This window comes from Diadema antillarum, unplaced genomic scaffold, assembly GCF_040938485.1.
Source record: "Diadema antillarum isolate AM-2024a unplaced genomic scaffold, OU_Dant_1.0 scf00000049, whole genome shotgun sequence".
Taxonomy (NCBI): Eukaryota; Metazoa; Echinodermata; class Echinoidea; order Diadematoida; family Diadematidae; genus Diadema; species Diadema antillarum.
Window position 1 is genome coordinate 3,691,201 of NW_027270938.1, and position 22,914 is coordinate 3,714,114.

The 22,914-nt window shown below is 39.3% G+C and overlaps 1 protein-coding gene across 1 annotated transcript in view; it reads left to right on the forward strand.

Moving 5' to 3' along the window:
• Positions 1 to 4,713: 4,713 nt before the first annotated feature.
• Positions 4,714 to 22,914, forward strand: part of LOC139715482 (G-protein coupled receptor 54-like) — a 37,227-nt gene continuing 19,026 nt past the window's right edge. The window contains exon 1 of the mRNA XM_071627054.1: positions 4,714 to 5,040. Within this exon, the coding sequence (XP_071483155.1) occupies positions 4,714 to 5,040 (327 nt within the window). The remainder of the gene's footprint in view (positions 5,041 to 22,914) is intronic.

A 22,914-nucleotide genomic window follows, 5' to 3' on the forward strand; every position in this document is an offset into this window, starting at 1 on the left:
GCATCACTCAGCCGAATGCCGCGTTCGAGAAGCTCAAAAGCAAACCAAACCGTCTAGAACCGAGCTATACCGTACCGTATCGTACCATGCAGATAGAAAGCACTCAAGTCTGTAAGTCAAGGGGTCACACCTTCTCATGCAACTTTTGGGACACCGTTCGAGCACACTGTGGCATATTACGGTACGGGACGGTACACTTTTGATGCACATCAGGAAGTGGTCCGTTTTTGGCGCGGCATGGTATGGTACGGTGCAGTACATTTCGGGAGCACTGGCTCGGAGAGATACGATACTCTTTCGGAGAGTGCTAAAACGCATCCTAAGATTTTCCCGTTTTCTCTGCTTGTATACTTATTCTCTGCAGATTTAAGGTCGAGTGAGTGAGTGCATGTGTCTGCCAGTGTGTGTGTGTGTGTGTGTGTGTGTGAGTGCGTGCGTTTGTGTGTTTTGCCGGTCATCCATGAGGGAAGACCAGTCTCCAACCTCCGGCAACCAAAAGACAGTGGCGACCAACCATCTGAGTTGCAATTTAAAAACAAAGACAACAACAACAACAACAACAACAACAACAACAACAACAACAACAACAACAACAACAACAACAACTCGATGCAAGAGTTCATTCATTTGAATAAACACGCCGTACTCGTTGGTACAAAAGATTAGAACCAGGACTAGCTGCTGAGCAGAAGCTCGCTAGTCTTTTAAACTAGAAACGCCGCCTGTCTAGTAATCAGGAGATCGTTGGTTCGAAACCAACCCGAGTAGCTATGCCCATATTTTTTTTTCTTTTAATCATGACTACTACTAAACTACTGATTTATCGGTGTTTACGTCGGGGAAGGGTAATTTGAGAGTAGTTGCAATGAAAAACAACTCAAAGCAAGAATGAATTAATCTGAGCAGGTCAGCGTTGTCGTGCCTTTTCTTCAAATAAGAAGAACTCTGGATCCCCGAAGAAGAGGAAAGCACGGGACCAGCTATAGCAGGTGCATATCCTTCAAAACAAAAAATACATAAACACGAGACCCCACCAAGAACGACTCAAAACTTTGAATGAAAGTCATAGGATAATTCTTTTTTTTCTGGTTAATTTTAGTACCTTGTGGTAGGACATTGTGATGGGACCAGGGCGAGTTCTCTTCATTATTTTTTTTGAATTTATTTGTTTTTTAATTATTATTATTTTTTCTTTTACAGACTTGAGATCAGAAGGTTAATCACAGTCACATTGGCTGGTGGGGAAAATGGAGAGCTCCCTCTCTGTTCATTACCACAACATTCAGGCCATCGTTCACTGGCATACGGGAGGGCGTCATATTCATAACATCTTCCGCAGCATGAACTAAATAGTCTTGTTCAACTGTGTGTACTTAAAAGAGCACATTTCTCTCCCACGCCTTTCCCATCTCAAAATCAAGCCCCGGACACTTTGTCCGTTTCCATGTCCCACTCCCTCTATTTCCGCTTTTTTTTTCTTTCCTTTTTTTCTATATCATCTCTCCCTTCCTCTCCTTCTCTCCCCTTCTCTCTTTTTCCTTTCCTCTTTTTTCCTTTCTCTCCCCCTTCTTTCTCCCTGTCCCCTGTTTTTCTTTTTCTCTTTTATTTTCACTCTCTTTTTGACGCCATTCTCTACAAGGTCACTTGCAGTTTACTTTACTTACGATACTTCGTGGGATGGCCTGATAAAGGAATAAATGTAACTAGTGTGCTTTGGCTGCGCTATCCGTAGCATGGCAGGTAGCTAGGGCTAATCGTTCAATTACCCGGAACCTATCGCTCGAACGTGCGAAATTTCGCTCGGAGTTTTGTCGCTTGATCGGTGACTACACAATTCCGCCGACAGGCACGATTTGTTCTCCCAATAGCCATAAGTGGGAGGGGAAAGATCGTCGTTACATTCTATGGAGTGTGTTTGTGTGTGTGTGTGTGGGGGGGGGGGGGGTTGCGAGGGGGAGGAGCATGGGGCGAGGAGGTAAGAAAAAGGAATTCCTGACGACTCTCACCAGTGGCAAGGAAGTCATAATTCACCGTCGCCATAAAAAATATTGTTGAGTTCCCCCTTGGCCTTAAACAACATTAGATCGTTACCTAATATCCAACCCTTTCCTCTGTCTATGCGTAAAACCCCTATCAATTCCCACCACAAAACCATTAAGAGTAGGCAGTGGATCATGTCGCATTTGCGCCTCCTTATGAATTTTTTCATGTGTTTGCCCTTTACCCGGCCATACTCCATATATATATATATATGTATATATATATGTGTATGTATATATATATATATATATATATATATATATATATATATTCATTTATATATGTATATATGTATATATATATATATATATATATGTATATATATTGTAGTTGTTCCGCGTATTGGCAGTACTAGAAATAGCAATAATAAAGTCACAACAGAGGAATGCAGGGAATGCATTGATAGCCAATCTTGATTTAATGAATAATCTGAATTTTCGAGGAACCTTCCTCTTCTTCAGGGATGGCAGTGCGAATATTCACAATGATTATCTTAATAATCATTGTGAATATTCGCACTGCCATCCCTAAAGAAGAGGAAGGTTCCTCGAAAATTCAGATTATTCATTAAATCAAGATTGGCTATCAATGCATTCCCTGCATTCCTCTGTTGTGACTTTATTATTGCTATATGTATATATATATATATATATATTCATTTATATATATATATATATGTATATATATTTATATATGTAATTACATTTATATATACATATATATATATATATATATATATATATTCATTTATATATATATATATGTATATATATTTATATATGTAATTACATTTATATATACATATATATATATATATATATATATATATATATTATATATATATATATATATATATATATATATATATATATATATATATTATGCCCTGCATATCAACCGCCCTATCAGTACACTTTATTGATTTGTTTCCTGCTGATGAGAAACGTCAATGATTTTCCAGATGGAAAGAAAAAGAGAAAGAGAGAAGGAAAAAAAAAACATTAGAAGAAGATGAAATTTACGAAAAAAAAAAGACGCGATCGATAAAGCTTTCGGAGAGAAAATACGTCATTTAAACGCCACCTGCTCATACCAGTAGAGTGAACGAAAGATTTCGACGAAATAATAGAAAAAATGGGTGCGTTTTGAAAAGTGATTTCAAAAGCCTGAAACCTGAAGACAGTTTTCAATACCCGATACTTTATCATCGCGCCAAATGCAGCGAAACAACACGAGTCGAAAGTGTTATTTTTATTTCTTTTTTTTTTCTCATTCAGTCAGGATTTCATCCACAGCATCTGTTCGTGGTGATTGTTACAATAGATATCAAAACTTTAAACTTTCGATTTACAGCTGTGTCTCGTTTAGTTTTCGGTTTTTGTATAGTCAGAATGTGATCCTGCACGATGCTCATAACAGTCGCTCACGTTTTCCAACCTTCGCAGTCACCGCAAGTTTTAAACAGTTTCCCTTTTTCCCGCCGTAAGCTCTCTTGAAGTATGCGACTAAATGACTCAGGTAGTTAACTCTGGAATTACATTTAGAACACTTTATGTTATTTCTATCAATCTTGTCCTGTTGCTTCTTTGCAAAGTTGATCCTGTGGTGTATTATATGCTTGGCGCTATGAGGTTGCATTATTATGACTCTAAATTCATTAATTTATGTAACACAATCCACTCCACTTTCCCCTCCCTCAAACAGTACGGTGGCAGCAGTGCTGCCAATCAGAATATGACTCGCAGAGTAACGATCACCATTTCTCTCTCTCCCTCTCACTCTCATTTGCAGGGTAAAGTCGAAGTGAAATAACCTCTCACCACCGACTCTTCTCCGCGAACGCCAGAGTGCCAGCTCGGAGCCCCATTAAGCGAAGATTTATGTAGAGGGAGCTCCCATCAACTGGTGTAATGACAGTGGGAGGGACCGAACCATCTTGCGCTATTTTGTGATGAGTTACACGTCAGATCGCGCTTGCGAGGTACTGGAATACGAAGACGCATCGATTACTAACGTCGGAGTCTTCAACTTGTCCTTAAATCACTTCTTGAACTCCCATCATCTATAGAGAATTTGGCATTTAAACCAAGCACCGATCACAGTTTCCTTGTTGCTGTTTTTTTTTTTCTTGCTTATTTGAAAGATTGTAAATAAACACACATGTAAACTACGTAAAGAAGACAAGATTTTGGTCAATGTGCAGATGAAATAGCGTGACAAGACGCTTAGTGACGTTTCACATGACAGCATATGCGTGCAAAGTACAGAGCGCGTAAGAGCATCGTCTGTAAATCTCGAGAATGAATGTACAACATACAGCTACCGGCAACGGTGGCGGAGCATAACTAGTTACTGATCAGCGTGGCTCGTCAACAAAACGTACACAGCGGGACTTTCACTAAAGATTCCATGCGGTCGCACTTACGCAGTGGTTCATGGTGTGGGAAGCCGCAGTGAACAGTTTAGTGTCGAAAGCGCCGAAAGCCATCTTCATCCACCTGTGGAACTGTGCGCATTTGGTTTTCGTCTATTTCTAGACTTCGCTTTCCACTCGCCTAAATCAATTGAACGGATCATCTTGCTGCGTCTGTAATTGTGGTAGTAGATAAAGTTGCATCCATCTTCCTTTTCGTTATTTTCGTCGTCTTCGGGAAATCGTTAACCAACGCCAAAATGTATAGCAGCATAGACCCCGACTGGTTTTACAACAGAACCAATTCCACGGAAGGCGGAGGCTCCGAAGCCTTTTACACCATGTCCGTGGTCGTTCTCTTCATTATTGTCTTTATCGGTACTTTCGGCAACTCCATCGTCATCCTGATCATCCTCCTGCATCGGGACATGCGCACGGTCACCAACTACTTCGTGCTCAACCTCGCCATCACCGACATCGCCATGCTCATCATCTGCGACATGCCCACGGGGATCGTCCTGGCGAAGAACACGCCGTCCTGGCCGCTTGGTGATCTCATGTGTCGCCTAATTGGCTACACTATGAATGTAAGTATAAACCACTGCACATGTTTCCTTAATTTTTACAGGATTCGATCCGCTCAAACAAGAGACCAGATGTGCATACTGTGCTCTCTGTTCCGTGTTTTCTTTTTATTTCATTTTTCATATCGTTTCATTTCAGAACATTTACATACATATTAGCACAAAATCAGTACAAGTTGTACCAAGGAAAACACATTATAAGAGATGTTATAAGAGATATTGTAAAAACATGAAGACAAGCGAATACACACACAGACACAACTTTCATTACGAATCAAATCTTTGAAGCATGTAACCAAAGATGATCTCGTCCTTTCCTCCTACCCTCTGCCGAAATCCCTCCTCATGCTGTCAGGAAAAAAAAAAACAACTCCAAAAATTTGCTCTGTCCGTCTTACATGTATCGACATAGACGCCCTCCAAAGGGCAACTTAGTTATCGACACGTTGAAACGGAAATTTGACTTTTCCTTTCCCACTTTGTCAAGATGTCATTCTAAAAGAAAAAAAAATGAACCTAGTGCAGATGCACTTACGCACTTATGCTCCGCTGCACTTTATGACTTATTGGTGTCTTATGCGTGTTTGTTTGTTTGTTGTTGTTCTTGTTGTTTTCATTTTACAATACAAGACGCCCCTAAGTACATGAATGCACATACACACATCCGCGCATATCTCTTACCAGTCAGAGTTACGGTCACTGCAAGAGAACACGAGAACACCGTTCCGACTTTTGTTGAAGGATTAAAACCTTACGCAAAGTCTTTGGGGATTTAAGTTGTCATGGAACGGGACAAGTGAACCGATGTTTTAAGTGTTCATTGTCGTACAGTGAGCATATTCACAATCTCTGCCCCTTCACATACACGACCTTATCTAAACACGCTGTGACATCATTAGATTAGATGTAACTTCCGACATTAGTTGGCGGATGATTAATAAAAAAAAAGATATATCAGATATTGTAACTTGCTAGGTCACAATGAAACAACAATGAAAGTGGAGAATAAGGAGACTTTAAGAGAAACCAGGAGAGTATTCCACACTGAATTTATGTCATCTAAATTCTCTTCCTACATCCTAAAATTATGAAAAACGACTGCTGATATTCGGAATGCCGTACATTATTTTTTCCAGATATGGGTTGTTTGAACCTCCTCAATTTTATTCAAGCGACCTTTTCTTTGAGGTATGGTGTTTACGTGTTTGTTAGACATAATGATTATGAATATATGCATTGACGACATAACTGCAGGCATGGAGAGATATAAAACCATGTTGAATCTTGTCATGATGGATTTCCTTATGATTCTCCCGTAAAACAGCATTTCTCTCCGCCTGTGTTCGCTTCAATTCAGGCATCTGTCTTTGCCTATACTTCTCGCTCGTGCTAAATTTCTTTTCAGTTGCATTTGCTTTTCTATCTGCATGTTTGTGGGGTTCGTGTCAATATTGCTCTCCCTCCCCCCCCCCTTCTCTCTCTCTTAGCTCTCTCTACTTCTCTCGTACCTTACCCTCCTTCACTTTCTTGTTATTAATATTTCATCGGTGTGCCGTGGGCCCATTAAGTGTTACTTTGAGCACATTTTGAGTGTAATTGAAATATCATTAACTACTCCCGCTGACCTGCATGACTGTAATTTGGCGTCTGGTCTCCCCCCTGCTGCTCGAAGTGCTGTGTACGTGAGATAACTCCCCGGGGAGTCATGGGCCTGCTTGAATGTGGGTCGAGGCTGGAGGTGATGGGTTTACTCGCCGAATGTTCTGCGGGAGTAACAATCAAAAATGAATACTAAGGCGAGACTGATGTAGACAAAAACTAAACAACGACTGAGAAAGTGATTCGAGTATCTCTGAAGTAGTTGCATTAGTCGTTCTTCTGTCTTTTTCATATTTTCTCTTGTTTTCAATTCTTCCCCGGTTTTTCCCCTTTCTCAGTTGGCAATCATCGCAATGCAGTTGCATTTTTATTTTTAGAATTAGCGCCTAGCTTGTACTATTTCATCCCTTTCCTTCAGCCTTTCTTCTCCTTAATAAGTTTGCTTGATTCTTTTCTACTTCTATTTCTCCTGAAGTTCTCCTTTAATTCTTTTTCTTTCTTTGTTGTTGTTGTTCTTTTCTTCCCTTACTCACTTTATTTCTCTGCTCTTCTGCTTTTTTTATGCATCTCCATCTCCCCTCTTTTTATGCATGTTCATGCAGTAATGATACTGCGACGTATCTGTTGGGATGGTGCAATTGCAGTAGCTGTGTATTATAAGCGAGGAAAAAAAAACATGAGCGAGCATGCGTTAACTTGCGGCTTGACGGGCGAAATCTGCACGAATATGAAAAACAACATGAGTCACGGAAAAAACAAATATATAGGCTGGTTAATGTTAAACACAAAGAGAAACCTGACATTTCAGTGCGGCCGTTAAGAGGATAAACCGGTGACTGGGTAACTCCGCTGTGATGGAGTGATAAAGACAATCTCCTTGAGTCTTGAACAAACTCCAGCAACTTTCACTGGCGGGACACAGCTATTCAAAGTCTCACATACCCAAGTGCCCCCCGGCACTTCCGGCATCGTACGCGACGAGTCGCCTATATCCAGACTGCAACTTTCATCCAGTTTGATGGATGAAAGTCTTGAATGAATACAGACGAGATGTGGATGAGGTAGGCATGGTGCCCATGGGTTGTCCAGGGAAGAATATACAGGATAAAGTCATGTCAGTATAATCAACTCGGCATGTTAACGTACCAACGGGACAACACGCTGCAAGGACAATGTCAGAAATCATATTATGCCGTACCTATTTTCCTAGTTTTTCTTTCTCTCACTCCCTCTCTCTGACTCCTCCCTTCTTTTCCCTCCCCTCTCCCTCCATCTCTCTATCTATCTCTCTCTCTCTCTCTCTCTATCTATCTATCTATCTATCTATCTATCTATCTATCTCTGTTTATCTCTATGTATCTTTATTTCCCACTTACTTTCTTTCTCTCTTTAACTATAACCTTTTTTTTTTTTCTTTCAATACGTGAAGGTGATTTATCTTGTTTTTCGAGGATTGGCCTTTCTGGAAACTGAAGAATAACCGCCTGAGCTAGAAGATGCCATGTTTTCCAATTGTGTGTTTTCTGTTCGAAACACTTTGCGGAGGACCACACATCCTCGTCTCAGTTTGAAAAACGATGTAAAACGTGAAAGATGATTATCAAATTACTCTTGCCGTTGCTTGCTTAATGGACATTGTCACATGAAGGGGAGCATTCCATTCATTTTCTTATAGTATAAGCGAAAATTCCACTCAGGCTCACGTTGACCTTTGCAGATAAAATAGAGATAAACCAACAGAACGTTGAAAGTTTCAGCGAAATCGATTAATACTAAAAAGAGAGGGGATTACCAAATAGTGAGATGTGTGGTGACCTTATTACGATATTTTGATAATGTGATGGTCCCACCACGACACAGATATTGTCCGATCTGTTCGTACCTCCATAACATTATGAAAATAAGTAGATAATAATCATTGCAACTGTTTTACCCCTACCAGAAAGATATGACTAAACAGAAATATTTTCACGATGCATGTTTATTCTTTCTTTTCCATTTACTTCAACAGATTCTTTTTTTTTATATATTTCACATACAGCATTGGTCAATGAATGCACTCTGAGGAGATAGAATGATGGGTACAGTTCGTTTTCTGAAGGTACTTTAATCTGAACATGAAAATAATGAGGTTTGAAATTCGTAGTTTGTTAGCTAGCACCTTCTTTTCATTTTCTGATTAACAAACCTTAATGCATTTTTGGATTAATAAGCCTTCGAAATACCAAACCGTATTTTTTATTCGGATTTACAGACTTTCGAAATAACGAACCAACGGAATAACGAACCGAAATTATTTAGGATTTAGAACTTCTGAAATAACGAACCCTCGGAATATAGAACTTATTTCCTTTTCGGATTATCGAGCCTTTCGTAAAGCAAACCATCAGAATAATGTTACACATGTTTGGATTTACGAATTGTATTTCATTTTCGGTCTAGCGAACATGCAGGTACAAGGAATTTGTGTGTTTCGGAATAACGAACCACAGGAATAACGAACCTTATATTTCATTTTCGGATTAACGACCTTCAAAATAACGAACATCACCCAAAATAACCACGATTTGTCGTTGGATCACATGGTTGTGATTGATTATCACCGTCGTGAAAAATAAAAACGTGCGATGTTTCAAAATTAACTGATAACCTATTTGCCCTGAAGTCGCGGAGACGTCACCGCGACGTCTCCAAGAGACGTCTTCTCAATCGTGGAGAGGTCTCCGGTCGGTTAACAATGGGTCTCTGCACCGTCACGGAGACGCCTCGGAGACAAAATTTGTCTCTGCGACTTGGCTGCGACTATGGAGACGTCGCTGAGACCAGCTGGAGACTCGAAAAAGTCCCCGAAAAAAAAAAATTGAACATGTTCAATTCTCTCGTGACTTCGTGGAGATCAGGCTTGTCTCCAGGGGACATCGTAGAGATGTTGCAGAGACGTCTCCGCGACCACCCCATAACCACCGAGCCTCAAGTAGCCCCCAGGTCACCACCTAGTCTCTAAGCCAATGGGATGAGCCACTTTACATGAGTTAATAGTAACAGTTACAGTACTTGATACTGAGCAGTTTTGAATTACATTGTCTAAGTAGTACATGTGGCTTCTAACGTCCTGTAAAGCCGCTCTCGTGATGTGTTTTGTTTTTGTCTTTGTTTTTGTTTAAGGGGTGTTTCTGTTTTGTTTCGTTTGTTTGTGGCCTAACAGTCTTTCGGCCCTACTTTGTCATTATAACTCCGCCATCCGCACAAAATGTGTAAGTGTGTAAACCAAAGTGCGTAAAGGGCAGTCGCTCGGTCGGTTGGTCGGACTATCTCTCCGTTGCCAAATTTTGTCTTTCAATGTACTTTTCCAAATTTTGGGCGATTGACTTAAAATTTAGCACTCGTGTTTGCAGTAATATATTGTAGATATGCATGCAAAGCACTTTTATTTCCTCAATGTTACGCACGGCGTTTCCACTGTAACAGCATTTTTTTGAATAAGATAGTGTCAATAATGTTTTAGTAAAACAAGCTTACTCTTTGGTTTGAAATCGGTACATGCGCCCGCTAAAGCATGTAGCCGTGTAAGTTACACCTTTCGTAAATGCCGAACAATTCATTGCCATACCAACAACAATAATTAATTCATTCTTTTTTCTTCTGTTTTGGTAATCACAGTCATTAAAAAGATGTTGATCAAGCTCACTCCCTCAGTTATTGCGTGTTTTACTTGAAATTTCACACATGCGATACCTTTACTGAGCAGATATTGAAGATATTTCTGTCGTCAATGTTGATTAATGTGTTACCATGGTAACAACATTTCATTTAAAAAAATGATAAATCTTATGGATTCGACAGCTTCTAGTTTTTCAGTTTGTGACTTAATATTCAGCAAATGTGAGTCCAATAAGCATGTACAAGATCTTTTTGTCAATGTTGGATGATGCGTTACCATGGTAACAACATCTTAAGGTAAAATGATACAGAAATATTTTCGACTGAAAAACTTCTTCAGTTTTGCAAGTTTCGGTTTGAAATTTGGCACTCATGACTGCTACAAGGTTTGAATGTGCAAGACACATTGCTAGTCAGAGTTAGAAAAATCTGTTGCCATGGTAACTGCCTTTTTGAATATTTCTTGTAGATCTGTTTTTGTTGTGCATGTGTTGTGCGTAGAATTTACTCAAGGGCATGAACAATGACGTAGGGGGTGTGTCCTATGCATGATGTGTACGAAAATAGCGGCGTGACTTTTAAGCCGACACTCAAGCTACATCATCCTTCTTAACCTTTAAAAGTCGCGTGGCATCTGTAAACTTTTTTTTTTTTTTGCGAATATTTTTATGCGTCCTCGTCCATCATTTTCCTCTGAGTAACGACTGGTAACGACAGCTGGTCATTTCAGTTCAAAGGTATACAAGTCGTCCGTGCTTTCTGTCCTACTCTCTCTCTCTCTATGTGTGTGTGTGTGTGTGTGTGTGTATGTGTCTGTGTCTGTGTCTGTGTCTGCTCTTTAGATCTTGTCGTAGCTTCTATATGTCTACTGCTGTTATGCAGTAGTTATGCATTCAAGCAGATCATAGGTTGCGATAATTTGAGTATAATTTTGACTCAGTTTAGCAACACCCTACAATCACATGATGTACAGTCCTGGCATGATTTAAATAAAAACAAAATACAAAATGTGTTTAACAAACGACCAAACTGTGATTCCTGTCGTGCAGGGATGGATTTCTTTAATTTCTATACCATGTGCCAAAGAACGATTCCGCTTGAGGGATAGTCATAATTACTTGAGATTTTTCACTCGCAATACACAAACACAATACACAAACAAGCAGGCAAACAACAACAACAAACGTGATCGATTTGCGCAAGCGGCAACAATGTAATTACCCGGTGCACATCGCTCTCTTTGCCAAAATGGCTGAGAAACATTAATGTGGACATAAATCTGCTGACATTCGATCATTTGTTGCTCTTGTCTGCCAAGCGAAGTATGAAATAAAATGAAATAAAATGAAATGAAATGAAATGAAGTATCTCGCTTTGGGTTGGAGCCATGTAATGTGTATGTGACAGGTCATCACGAAATCCATGCAATCGACGAATGTCAATTGTAATTAATTACTTGTTTTTTTTTCATTTCTACCAATTCCCAATGCTCCAGACGTTAGGCATTGAAGTGATAATATATGATTTAGACCACTGTATTCAGAGCAACATGCCACTGTCATTTGAATTCATGAAATTTTCCCGTCGAATTGCTTTTTAATTCAACATCACATCATTAAATTATTTACGTCGATGTAAGACAATTTGTTAATGAGTTTCAATGCCACAAACATAGTGAGAGCGTCGGCCGCGATTTTGAAAAAAAAAAATGACTTCGAAGAGTAGATCGATGTCAAGTCAAACCAGGAAAAGTTCTGTAAAACTTTCAATCACATTATCTTACGACTTTATTTAAAGAGACAGGATGTAGTGAAGATGATTTGACATGTATTAAACCTGTATATTATCTGAACTTGGTCCCAAACATTCTACTCTACCACTCCACATTGCCAATTTATTACTCATTCTCTCACTTAACACTTTCTAAAAGATATTATAGTGTTTAAAAATAGTATGAAATCTTCTTTTTTACACCACTAGCTGCCTTTTATACGCTCAAACTATTCCATGGTGTCTGCTAGACTGGATAGTGGATCTAAAGCTTAGGTTCTTCTTGGAGAATCAACAATCTAAAGCCATGATAATGCAGTGATCTCTCGTTGATTTTTTTTTCTCATTTTGTTGTTATCTTTTTCAAAAAAACAACAACGACAAAACAGCAAAAACAGCAGCAAAACAAAGAGACTTCGCCACAGGTGCGATGCGCTGTACGCGAGAGCTGTTATAACGTCAAATTTCCATCAGAATTTATAGTGGGACTTAAAGCAAGCTCATCGATTGGGTGGGATGCATGGTGAAAGTCAGTGACGAACCTCTCCTTTAGCTGCACTTTTACTTGTTCCAATACATTTCACATCCCTATGGATTCATTTCCTAAAGCACCACTCTATTAAAAGAGGAACCGCCATTACACGAAACTGCCACGAACTACATTTTTAACCATCACCATCAAATTTTGAAAGGGGAAGGAGGAGGGGGGTTGCTGTAGAAGTTTTGGGCTTGTCATTTTCACATTGTTAATTCTGAGTTTCTTTGCATGAATTATATGTTAGAGAAAGATTAGCAAGAATTTGTTAGATTATCACTAAATCCGCACAAAATCAGATATTTACAAAGTTTCGTCAATCTTTAAATGAATGGCAAGAACTTCGGGTTTTTTTTTCTAAATATATGCACATATATTGCACATATAAAAAAAATGAGTTATACATCGACATTGTTAAGATTCTTTTGAAATTTCTGCAACCGACACAATCATTTGCATTGCGAGGAAAGAAATTTCTTTTTAATATCTTAGATATAAAATAATCAATAACAACAAATGGTATAGAGTATGATAGAAAAAAAAAAGATACAGCAGCAAACCGAGGATTGTTGTTTCTAGGACATGCTAGTTTGATTATCGCTGAATCCGCTATTGCTACGCCCTCCATGACACCGTGAGTGGATACAATGGGAGACGGTAAATTAATCACGTTGATGACCGATGAGATGCTGGTCCCGGATGCCTGCCCGTTAAGGGGCACCAGCTGTTATCATGACTGACGATTAATGCCTCTTTTAGCCGCCCCCAGCATTTTGGGGTAATGCAAAACACACCCACCTATACCACTCTTGCCTATCCCGTGTTTTATGCTGCCTTCAGCAAAGCGCGTATTTTTTTTTTTGGTAATTTTCAATTTTTAATTTATCTATTTGTTTATATTTTTGAAGGCTCACCTGCGCCAAAGATTTATGTGAGCTTTTACAATCACTCATCATCCAGTGTCTGTGTAGCGCGTTCTATGTCATACATATTGATAAATGCTTTTAGGAGATGCACAGGTAGATTTAAGTCAGGTTTGACATTTTATATAGTTTGTATCTTCATTGGAAAGGGGCACTCTTTGTACCATTGGTAAACAATGTTTTATTTATCTGTTTTGTTTTCATTTCCATCTGACTTGATTATTGGATAGCCCATACTCAGCTGCACTAGCTGGTCTTCCATAGGGTACGATTTTGAGTACTTAGCTGCTTAGGGTGAACCATTTCACCGGGTTATGCACCCGGCCCTTTCCGATAAATGAATGAAGCGGGTTTTTTTTCTTTACGTGCGTGGGTTGTGACTCTCTCACACACGGGACCCCCATTTTATGTCCTATCCGAGGGATGGAGTATTTTGCCTCTATTTGAGGTGATAACATGATAATACACAACATTGCTCAACGAGACTCACTTGGATTCGAACCCGCGCCCGAACCCTAGCCGTTCAATTGGAAGGCAGATTTACGCTACCCACTGAGTCACCTCGCAGTTCTTCAATGACTACAACATGGAATAATGTGTTTCCCTATATGTTTTTATTGCTTCTCGTCATCGTAGATAAGAACGCTACACTCTTCTTGATGAGTACAGTGCCGCAGTGGTTTTGTTTTTCCTATAGAGTGGTTGTTTCTTGATATATTATCAAAGTGTGTCGGAAACAGATACATAGCAACATCTTTAATTGGGCATGTTACTTTTCGACACTAAGGAAAGCTTTCATCGTATTCAACTACTTAGAAGCTAACAACATGGTATAACCCAATTTCTCACAATAATCTAGAGCTGAGCAGATAGAAGGAGAACATGTAGAAGTTACCGAAGTGACAACCAAACAAGACACACCAGTCTTTGCCACCAGCGATGGAGATAGACATGACTGTATGACCAACCACAATAATTAAGATACCGAACGTGGCAGGAAACGAAAACATATAATGCAGTCATAATCACAATTACATGGATACATATTATTTTTTTTTATTCCTGTCCCAAGGGCAAAGGAAGCTCGTGAGCTGGCAAAACAACCATGTAACGTCAGTAAGTTACCAAATATACGATTTATAGGGTCTGGCCGAATCCATATCTTTCCTGTTGTCACACACAAACAAAAGGAATGAAGCTTGAAAACATTCAATCTGTATCCAGCCGTGCGTACTTTAGTCGAATTACGTTCGATGGATTGGTATTTCTCTTTCGTCTACTGCCTCTGCATTGGTCTGCCTCATCATTCTCTCTCAAATTATCGACCCCCCCCCTCTATCTTTCCTTCCCACTTCTCTGGTATTGGAGCTAGTAATCAAACTGTTATTTATCGTATGTGTCATTTTGATATTCTTCTGGTTGCATCTAACAGCATTGATGTCCCTATGTATTATTGCGTTGATTGTTCTGTTTGTTGGTGTACATTTCTGCATCCACTGTCCAGAATGAGAAGACGATGGTGATGTACAGCAGGCGCCATGCTACCGGAGCATTAGACACATTTCTCTGATAACGAGTAGCATCACTCCATGCAGAGTTTTCTGATTAGAAACATTTTGTGACCCACTCCATCATCAAACGTGCCGGTGACGAATCTCCGTCAAACTCATTCGGTGTGAACTTTTTTTTGCTTCCCCGTCAGCCCCTTCTATTCCAAGGGCCTTTTACTATTCATGAAGGTTACCTGAGTTTAGGAGAATACTTTCCGTCGTGCACCTAGATAATGATCTAAACATGATCTAGATGATTAGTTGTATTACTCCTGTAAGATTAAACTCGCCACGGCATTGACCTCACCCTCTGCCTCCACGAAAAAAAAAAACACCCTGGAAAAACTCATCCCGTTCTTTATTGAGTGGAACCTTGTTAAAATACCTGGATAATCACGAGGGTTCCCCCAACAGATCAGCGGGAGTGCCGGTAATCTAGATCATGTCATTTGGTAGAGGACTTGAGCCGAAGTTTATCCCTTGGCTGCACTTTAAACGAGTTCTTGAAGTGGCATTCCCGTGACGTCTTGCTGGTTTTAAGGTCTCCCTCAGCCTCACTTTCACTTGCCCTACCTTAATAGAATCAACCTCTTTAGTGTCAGTATCAAAAGTGACCCGACATCACCCCGATAAAGTCCCAAGCATTTACCGGAAAGCCGAATGAGGTTGGCATGGAATGGAAATTTTGTCCTTTAATCAGACTTAGCTATAAGGAACAACAACAAGAACAATAATCCCTCAAGCAGAACGGCATCTATATTCATGAACCAATATTCTTTATTGTTATATCATGTCTGGTCAGTGAACTATTTTCTGTTCGATACGCTTTAGAAATAAAGTGAGACAGGCTGGATGTTCGTGGAAGGCTTAGACTCTAAAGAAATATAAACTACAGATTTTGTGGTGACTCGTGACAAATAAAAAAAAAGAAAAGAAGAAAAGAATTATCTCGTGATTCAAGTGGTAAAATAATTGACTTTAAATCTTTTGTATCGAAGTTCAGTATTATGCTGACGCTGAGAAAATTAAAATCTTTGCTCATGTCACAGCACTTTTACGCAAATTTCCCAGGCCTTACAGACGCTTTTAAACATTTGATATCACGTTTTAAATTACTAGAAACATGATATTATTCCTCAACCGTATTCTCGGCGTGATTTCGGAATTAACGACCAAGCGTTCTGATTTATAATTCTGTCCATTCACTTTTCACTCTCCTTTCTCGACAGATAAGATGGTGACAGATAACATAATAATGAAAAAGTTATAACGCTTGAAGACCGTATTATGAATTTGTTTATTACATTTAAGATCATTAAAACGGGGCAAATTACCACAGAATGAGCGATTTTTATTCATGAGCGCAATCAGCGAAGAATACAGACGCCGCTAAAAGCTCAATTTCTAGGAGCTACATTTTGGTAATGCTGTATGAGTTCCCTAAGCTAGGAATGATAAATATCAGTAATGAAGCTGAACTTTATAATGTTTATTGTTCTCAGTATTCCACCGCCGTGTTATGAATACGCCATGTTCATATCTTATGAAGACGTACGTGTAACAGTGTTCGTGAATACAAGTGTGTTGATGAGTGTGTGTAGTATTGCACGACCGTGTTATGAATACGCTAGGTTTCCATCTTTAAAAAAAAGACAAGTACAAGTGTGTTGCTGCTGCTGCTGCTGTGTGTGTGTGTGTGTGTGTTTGTGTGTATGTGTGTGTGTGTTTGTGTGTGTGTGTGTGTGTAGGAGGGACTATCCATCCGTCTGCGTTATGCTTGCATGTGTGTGTCGTCTGATTCTTACGGAGGATTATGTGCTGCACTGCAGTGTGGGCAGTAACAAGGAAAAAAGAAACAATAAACAGTTGACATGGTTTCTTTTTTTTTCTCTCTTTATGTGTTCCTTTATACAGGAAATGATGAATACTCACGATCCCGATCGTTTTTGACTGTATTCACGCTTGCTCACGCTCACACACTTTGTTTTTCTTCGTGTGTGTGTGTGTGTGTGTGTGTGTGTGTGTGGGTGTGCTTTGTGGGGGGGGGGGACGCATATTCTTTGACTAATATGTAACATTGACAATTCGTTGACATTTCCGTTGTTGACAACAAATAACCACTGCTATCTATATTAATGTAAAGTTAGATTTAAAAAAAATAACTGTGTTGATGGTGAACACAAGTGTGTTCGGGATCAACGTTGTGATCCACGAGATGTCTATTTAAATACCTAATACGTTTCAAAGAACAGAGGGGTAGCCCTCCGCCCACCCACTATTCCAACCAGCCCATTGGCCATTTGAAATCAGGAGAAGGCTCGTAGACCCCTGGCGGGTTAGGTTGAAATTGTATAAGGCCTCATTCGCTCACAGGGATTCGTATAGTGGTGTTAGAGTGTTGCAAGGTGGACAGGTGCGTTGATTGTTACGAGGTATTGTGACCGCGTGCGCGATGTTCGCGCCAAATTGTGCGGACGGAGATGCGTCTCATTTGCATCAATTACAAGCAAGAATAGCTAGTCGGCATCCTGTGATGCCGGGCGAACTGAACCTATTCCCTACGGCGCCCAGTCGCGTTCGGTATGATTACACCCGGCTTTTACCCAGAGTTCCGCCCGCTCCCGTTCGTAACCACGCTCCGATCCGCATTAATTGTTTTTTGGGGGACTAGAAACATCCGAAAATATATCGTGTAGCTAATGGGTCTGTGAGCGTGCTTATAAATGACGTCATTGCCACGATCAGGTTGTACGTATTAACTTTGGTGGCTCGTGAAGCAGTAACCGAGGTGTAAAGCTCGACAAGGTTGTAAAGGATTTATATTTGTCATGTCCAGCTTTGACGTATTATAATTCATCCTTTCCATTACTGAAAACGCAATTCAATTCTCATCCGCTCTAGAGGTGTGATACATATATCACTTCTGAATGATAAAAATTGGCTCCTATTCCCGTTTTACGTAATCCCCTCTGATACAAATATCCCATAGTTGGCCCCACTGATTGTGAGAGCGCATATTTGAAATGCATTTGTGTTAATATGTTTGAATTCCACCACGACCAAGGAGATTACAAACTTGAATGTAGCCAAAAAAAAAAAAAAAAAAAAGACTGTCGACAATCTCCCACTGGAGACAGACATACAAACAAACGAACGATGGTATGGTGGTGCTCTATAATGCAGTGAACGCCCTTTGAAATGTCAGCGCACTCTTAGTCCCGACATTGCCCCAATGAAATTCCTTTCGTTGTTTCTGCTGTCGTTAAAGACATAGTCGCTCTGTTAAGATTTTTTTCTTTATGATTCATTTCATTTCTGTTTGACTCTTTAAAGGATCTGATAATTTCGTTTTTGTTGATGGTATTTGCTCTCGTTATGATCGTTATGATCCATATACTAACAATATTCTGTAAACATATATTTCATTATGCATTGCGATGTAATTAATGTATTCGATTTATGTAAGATATTTTTATGTTACTGCTTGAAATGGAAAAAAAATGAATGAATGAATGAATGAATGAATGAATCACGTTAAGATATTGTTATTTTCCTTTTTTCTTTCCTTCCATTTCTTTGGGAAATTTGTTTTGACATGCAATTAATCATAGGATTCATTAATCACTAATCAGGATCATAGCAATCTTGACTACTTTTGTATGAAATGAAGCCATCCCTTTGTCCAGTACGAATTTACTCTAATTGCATGTTCCTTGAAACCGTCAACTGTCTGTGGATCATGGCATGAATACTGTATGCGAAGGAAGATTGGAGTTACTGTTATTTTTGCTTTCAGTCGAAATAATATGCATTAATGATCTAACATAAACAGACACAAAGTCGCTTGTCCCTTTGAGACCACATGACATTGCAGACAGCGAAGCGAAAACACGATCGTCTAGAAGAGGTTGTGCGTCACAATATAAACAAGCAAGTGTCGTCATGACGTCCCCTTTCTTTAAAGGTAGGATCCTAAGGCTAAACTGAACTCTCATTTGTATTCATAGTTTGACCATTTTGTAAGGCCGGGATTGACCATTCGTGCTGACATCGCACAACAGCTTTCGAATCTGTAACTTGAGATGTGAGATAATCCGTGCAACAGCTAACCAACATACATCGAGAATGGAAGATCGCAACTTCCAACGAGCGTTTTTATTCATCGAAGTACAACATCAAAGTCAGATGTTACAACGGACTTTTGATTGAAAAACAAAACACTTCATCAACGAAGGATGGTGGAGACAAAACATTATTAAAGAAAACAACTCGGATGGAAATTAAGAGGCTTTAGAACTAAATAGGGGTGGTTTATATACATCTTTTTTTTTGTCTGCAGATTACTACTCCCTATTCCCCTCTTCCTCCCCTCTCCTTCCCTATCTCTCTCCCTCTTCCTCTCTTCTTTCTCATTCTATATCCTCGCCCAATGTCTCCAAGTTTCTGTTGACACGTCCTTCTCAGCACTGTTTTTCATCCTTGATGAATATTGCACCAGTGAACTGTCGGTATACCCTACGTTTCTTTATCCAGTCTCGATGACTGTCATTGGCAATCGCCTGCGATTGTCTCCTCGCGGTGAGAATCAGCTGACTCTTTGCGACTCAGAACATTCTCTCTCCTCACATACCCAAAGACACAATCATCTATTCATAAATAATAATCTTCCTCTCCGTAGCTTAGAAAGGATATGGCTTGGCGGTTTGTCTTTTTTTGTTTATGACTCTAACTTGAGTGTGGTATGCTGACATAAAGAAAAAGATCGTCGAAAACGCACCGCAGACGCAGATGCAAATCTTCCAAACCCCGTCATCCATAAACACATTTGAATTCAATACCTTTGTTAGAAGGAGAAAAGCCTCACACTCCCCTTCTCCGTTTTTTTTTCTCCGTCTCCGTTTTATTTTTTTCCGAAGCCCTCCTCAGATGTTCAGAAGAACTTTCCTCAGTTTTGTTTTCTGGTATCATGTATGTATACTTCTATGTTCCATTTCATCCCTGTTTAACCGTTTCTTATTTTGAGTTTAATATCATTACTTTTAGCGAGGTCTTTTTTTTCACTTATAAAAGCAATGAAGGACACAAGCCCACTGTGATGTAACTCTTTGAGTGAAGTGTGCACATACTTCTACAAATGAGATCTTTGGATATTGTAAATTTAGTGCTATGTAGGCGTCTTTTTTTTGCGAATGAGTGTTGAGTGTGTGTGTTTGTGTGTAAGTACGTGTGTGTGTGTGTGTGTGTGTGTGTGTGTGTTTGTGTGTGTTTGTCTGTGTGTGCTTATCACTGAGTGATTTATCAGTTGGCAATTTCCCTCATCATATTGGACTGAAACAGGTGGCGGCAGGATGCTCAGCTGTAAACAGTTTTCCTCCGCGAAATCATAACTAAGGGATGAATGAGCTTTGGTTGTTATGGTATCTTAAAACTAGCCACAGCACAACTTCAGACGCGTACACTCCACGTTTCATGGAATCATGGAAATATTAGTACATGTAATAGCGGGAGAGTGTTGCTGTACAATTCATTCGTCAGTTCATTTTCATAGTCCGCATTATTATTCGATACAGAAAACACACATTGAAAAAGCTGCGCAATCCTTAGTCAAAAATCGAGAGGGAAACAAGTCTAACAATCCAATTCAACTAGATTATGATTTATGTCCATACAGGAGCACAAAAAAAGTAGGTTAAAATGTGCATTTTACAAGTGATACTGCTTTAAACAAATCGTAAGAAAATACGTTTAATGCATATAAAGTACATTTCAAAATATATGTACAATTCAATTGATTAGAAGGAGAAACAACGCATTCTTTGCTTAAAAGAAAATTCAACATCATGATGATGAATCATCTAAAAAGCAGAGTTTGTAAATCGTGGAACACTCGGAACGACAATGTTTAGTACAGTACATGACAAAATGTAATAACAATCCAAAATATATCATCCAAAAGAAATGAGATACGACAGTATTATGATTTGTTCTAAATGTATGATTGAAATCAAGTTCCAAAGTGATAAAACACTATGTGAGTGAACAAGAGCAGGCGCTTTACTGGACAGACTTGTTTCTCCTTCTAATCAATTGAATTGTACATATATTTTGAAATGTACTTTATATGCATTAAACATATTTTCTTACGATTTGTTTAAAGCAGTATCATTTGTAAAATGCATATTTTAACCTACTTTTTTTGTTTACCTTATTCTCTGTTGTCAAAAGAAGTGTGACTTATATGTTTTGTCGAAAAATGAAATAAACTTTGAATTGAATTGAATTGAATTGAGACTGAAATCATCAAGTTGACATCGAAAATGACCATCTCGTTTCTTCTAATGACACACGCACAATATCAAGTAATAGACTGTCTGCAATGAGAACCTAGGGTCACGTGACCCATTTCGAAGTGCCCATTAGCCACCATAAGGTTATATTGTTTACATTCAGACTGCCATTGCGTCCTTAAAGGTGGAATCCCCCACAGACTCTTTAGATAACTCGTTTAAAGTTCGAATATTTAGAGGATCCTAACACCTCCTACTTTCGTGCCATTTCTATATGTAGATTATGACAGCAGCGCTAGTATTTTGTTATTTGACCCTCCTTAACTGAAAGAAATAAGAAAAATATCCACAGATTACCTGCAGAAAGGTCTTATCTTCTTTCGCATAACTGAGACATCGTCAGACCATGTAGTCCACTGTATATTACTTCACGAAGATACTTGCTAAATATTCTCGATATACACTCATAAACCAAACACAAAGAACGTTGACACTATCTCCGAACTGGACAGACGTATTTGGAAGTTATTAAATTTGGAATATTCCCATTTTTTTTCATCAAACGCTGATATTGTTGGTGAACTTCTACTCGGCAATGAAAACGCCTTTTAATATTACCTCGATGGAATTTTCGCTGTCTGACTGCATGACTGACTCTCTTTTATATTCGAGAACATGAAACATAAAACAATTGGCACCCAAGGCTATTTGCTGATGTTGCTATATAGACCAATTTGGTTTTTCAGGCCATTCATCCTATGAAAAGTTAAGTTGTAATGGCAAAGCTAATGGGGAAGGGGGAATGGATTATGCGCAGAGACCTTAAAAGTGCTGGAGTCAGTCCTGCGTGATTTGTTGGCATTGTGTGTTTTTTTCTTTCTTTCTTTTTTGTTGTTGTTTGTTTCCTAAATGGAAATTAATGAAGTAGACAATAATCGTCTGCCGATAAAGCCTGTTTATTCTGCTAACTGTTCTGGCAATTTCCAACTAAGCTTTATGATACGAGAGCGCAGAGTCCATTGTGACGCGCATTATCAAAGGTCCGTCGAATTGATTTTGTTCTACACACATTCGTACGATTCCATCACTTTGCATGCTCAGATACGCACAATCAAAACTGATTAAATCCAACACGCTTTCAAATTCTAAAGTACTCAGTGGCTGAGAGTGTATGAAAGACCAGTGCGGATATCGAATGCATGTATTTCGGTTCTCTTCATGCTGTAATGGATGATACAACCGCACTCTAATCGGTTATGAACTGTTGGTAATAAAGTGCGAATTATGGTCGTTTGACCAGTGCGGTATTAACGCGTTTAGCTAATTAATCCCGCCCTATATGGAAAAAGGCAAGAGACAAACATAGCGTTGAGAAATAGAAAGAGAGAGAGAGAGAGAGAGAGAGAGAGAGAGAGAGAGAGACGGGATGGGGGGGGGGGGAGAAAAGAGAGAGGTAGACTTAGCCAGGGTAAAGAAAAAACAAGATTTATTAGTTCGCTGTGAAATGCAATATACGTCAAGCCAAATTGGGAAACATTAGTGATCGAGTGCTG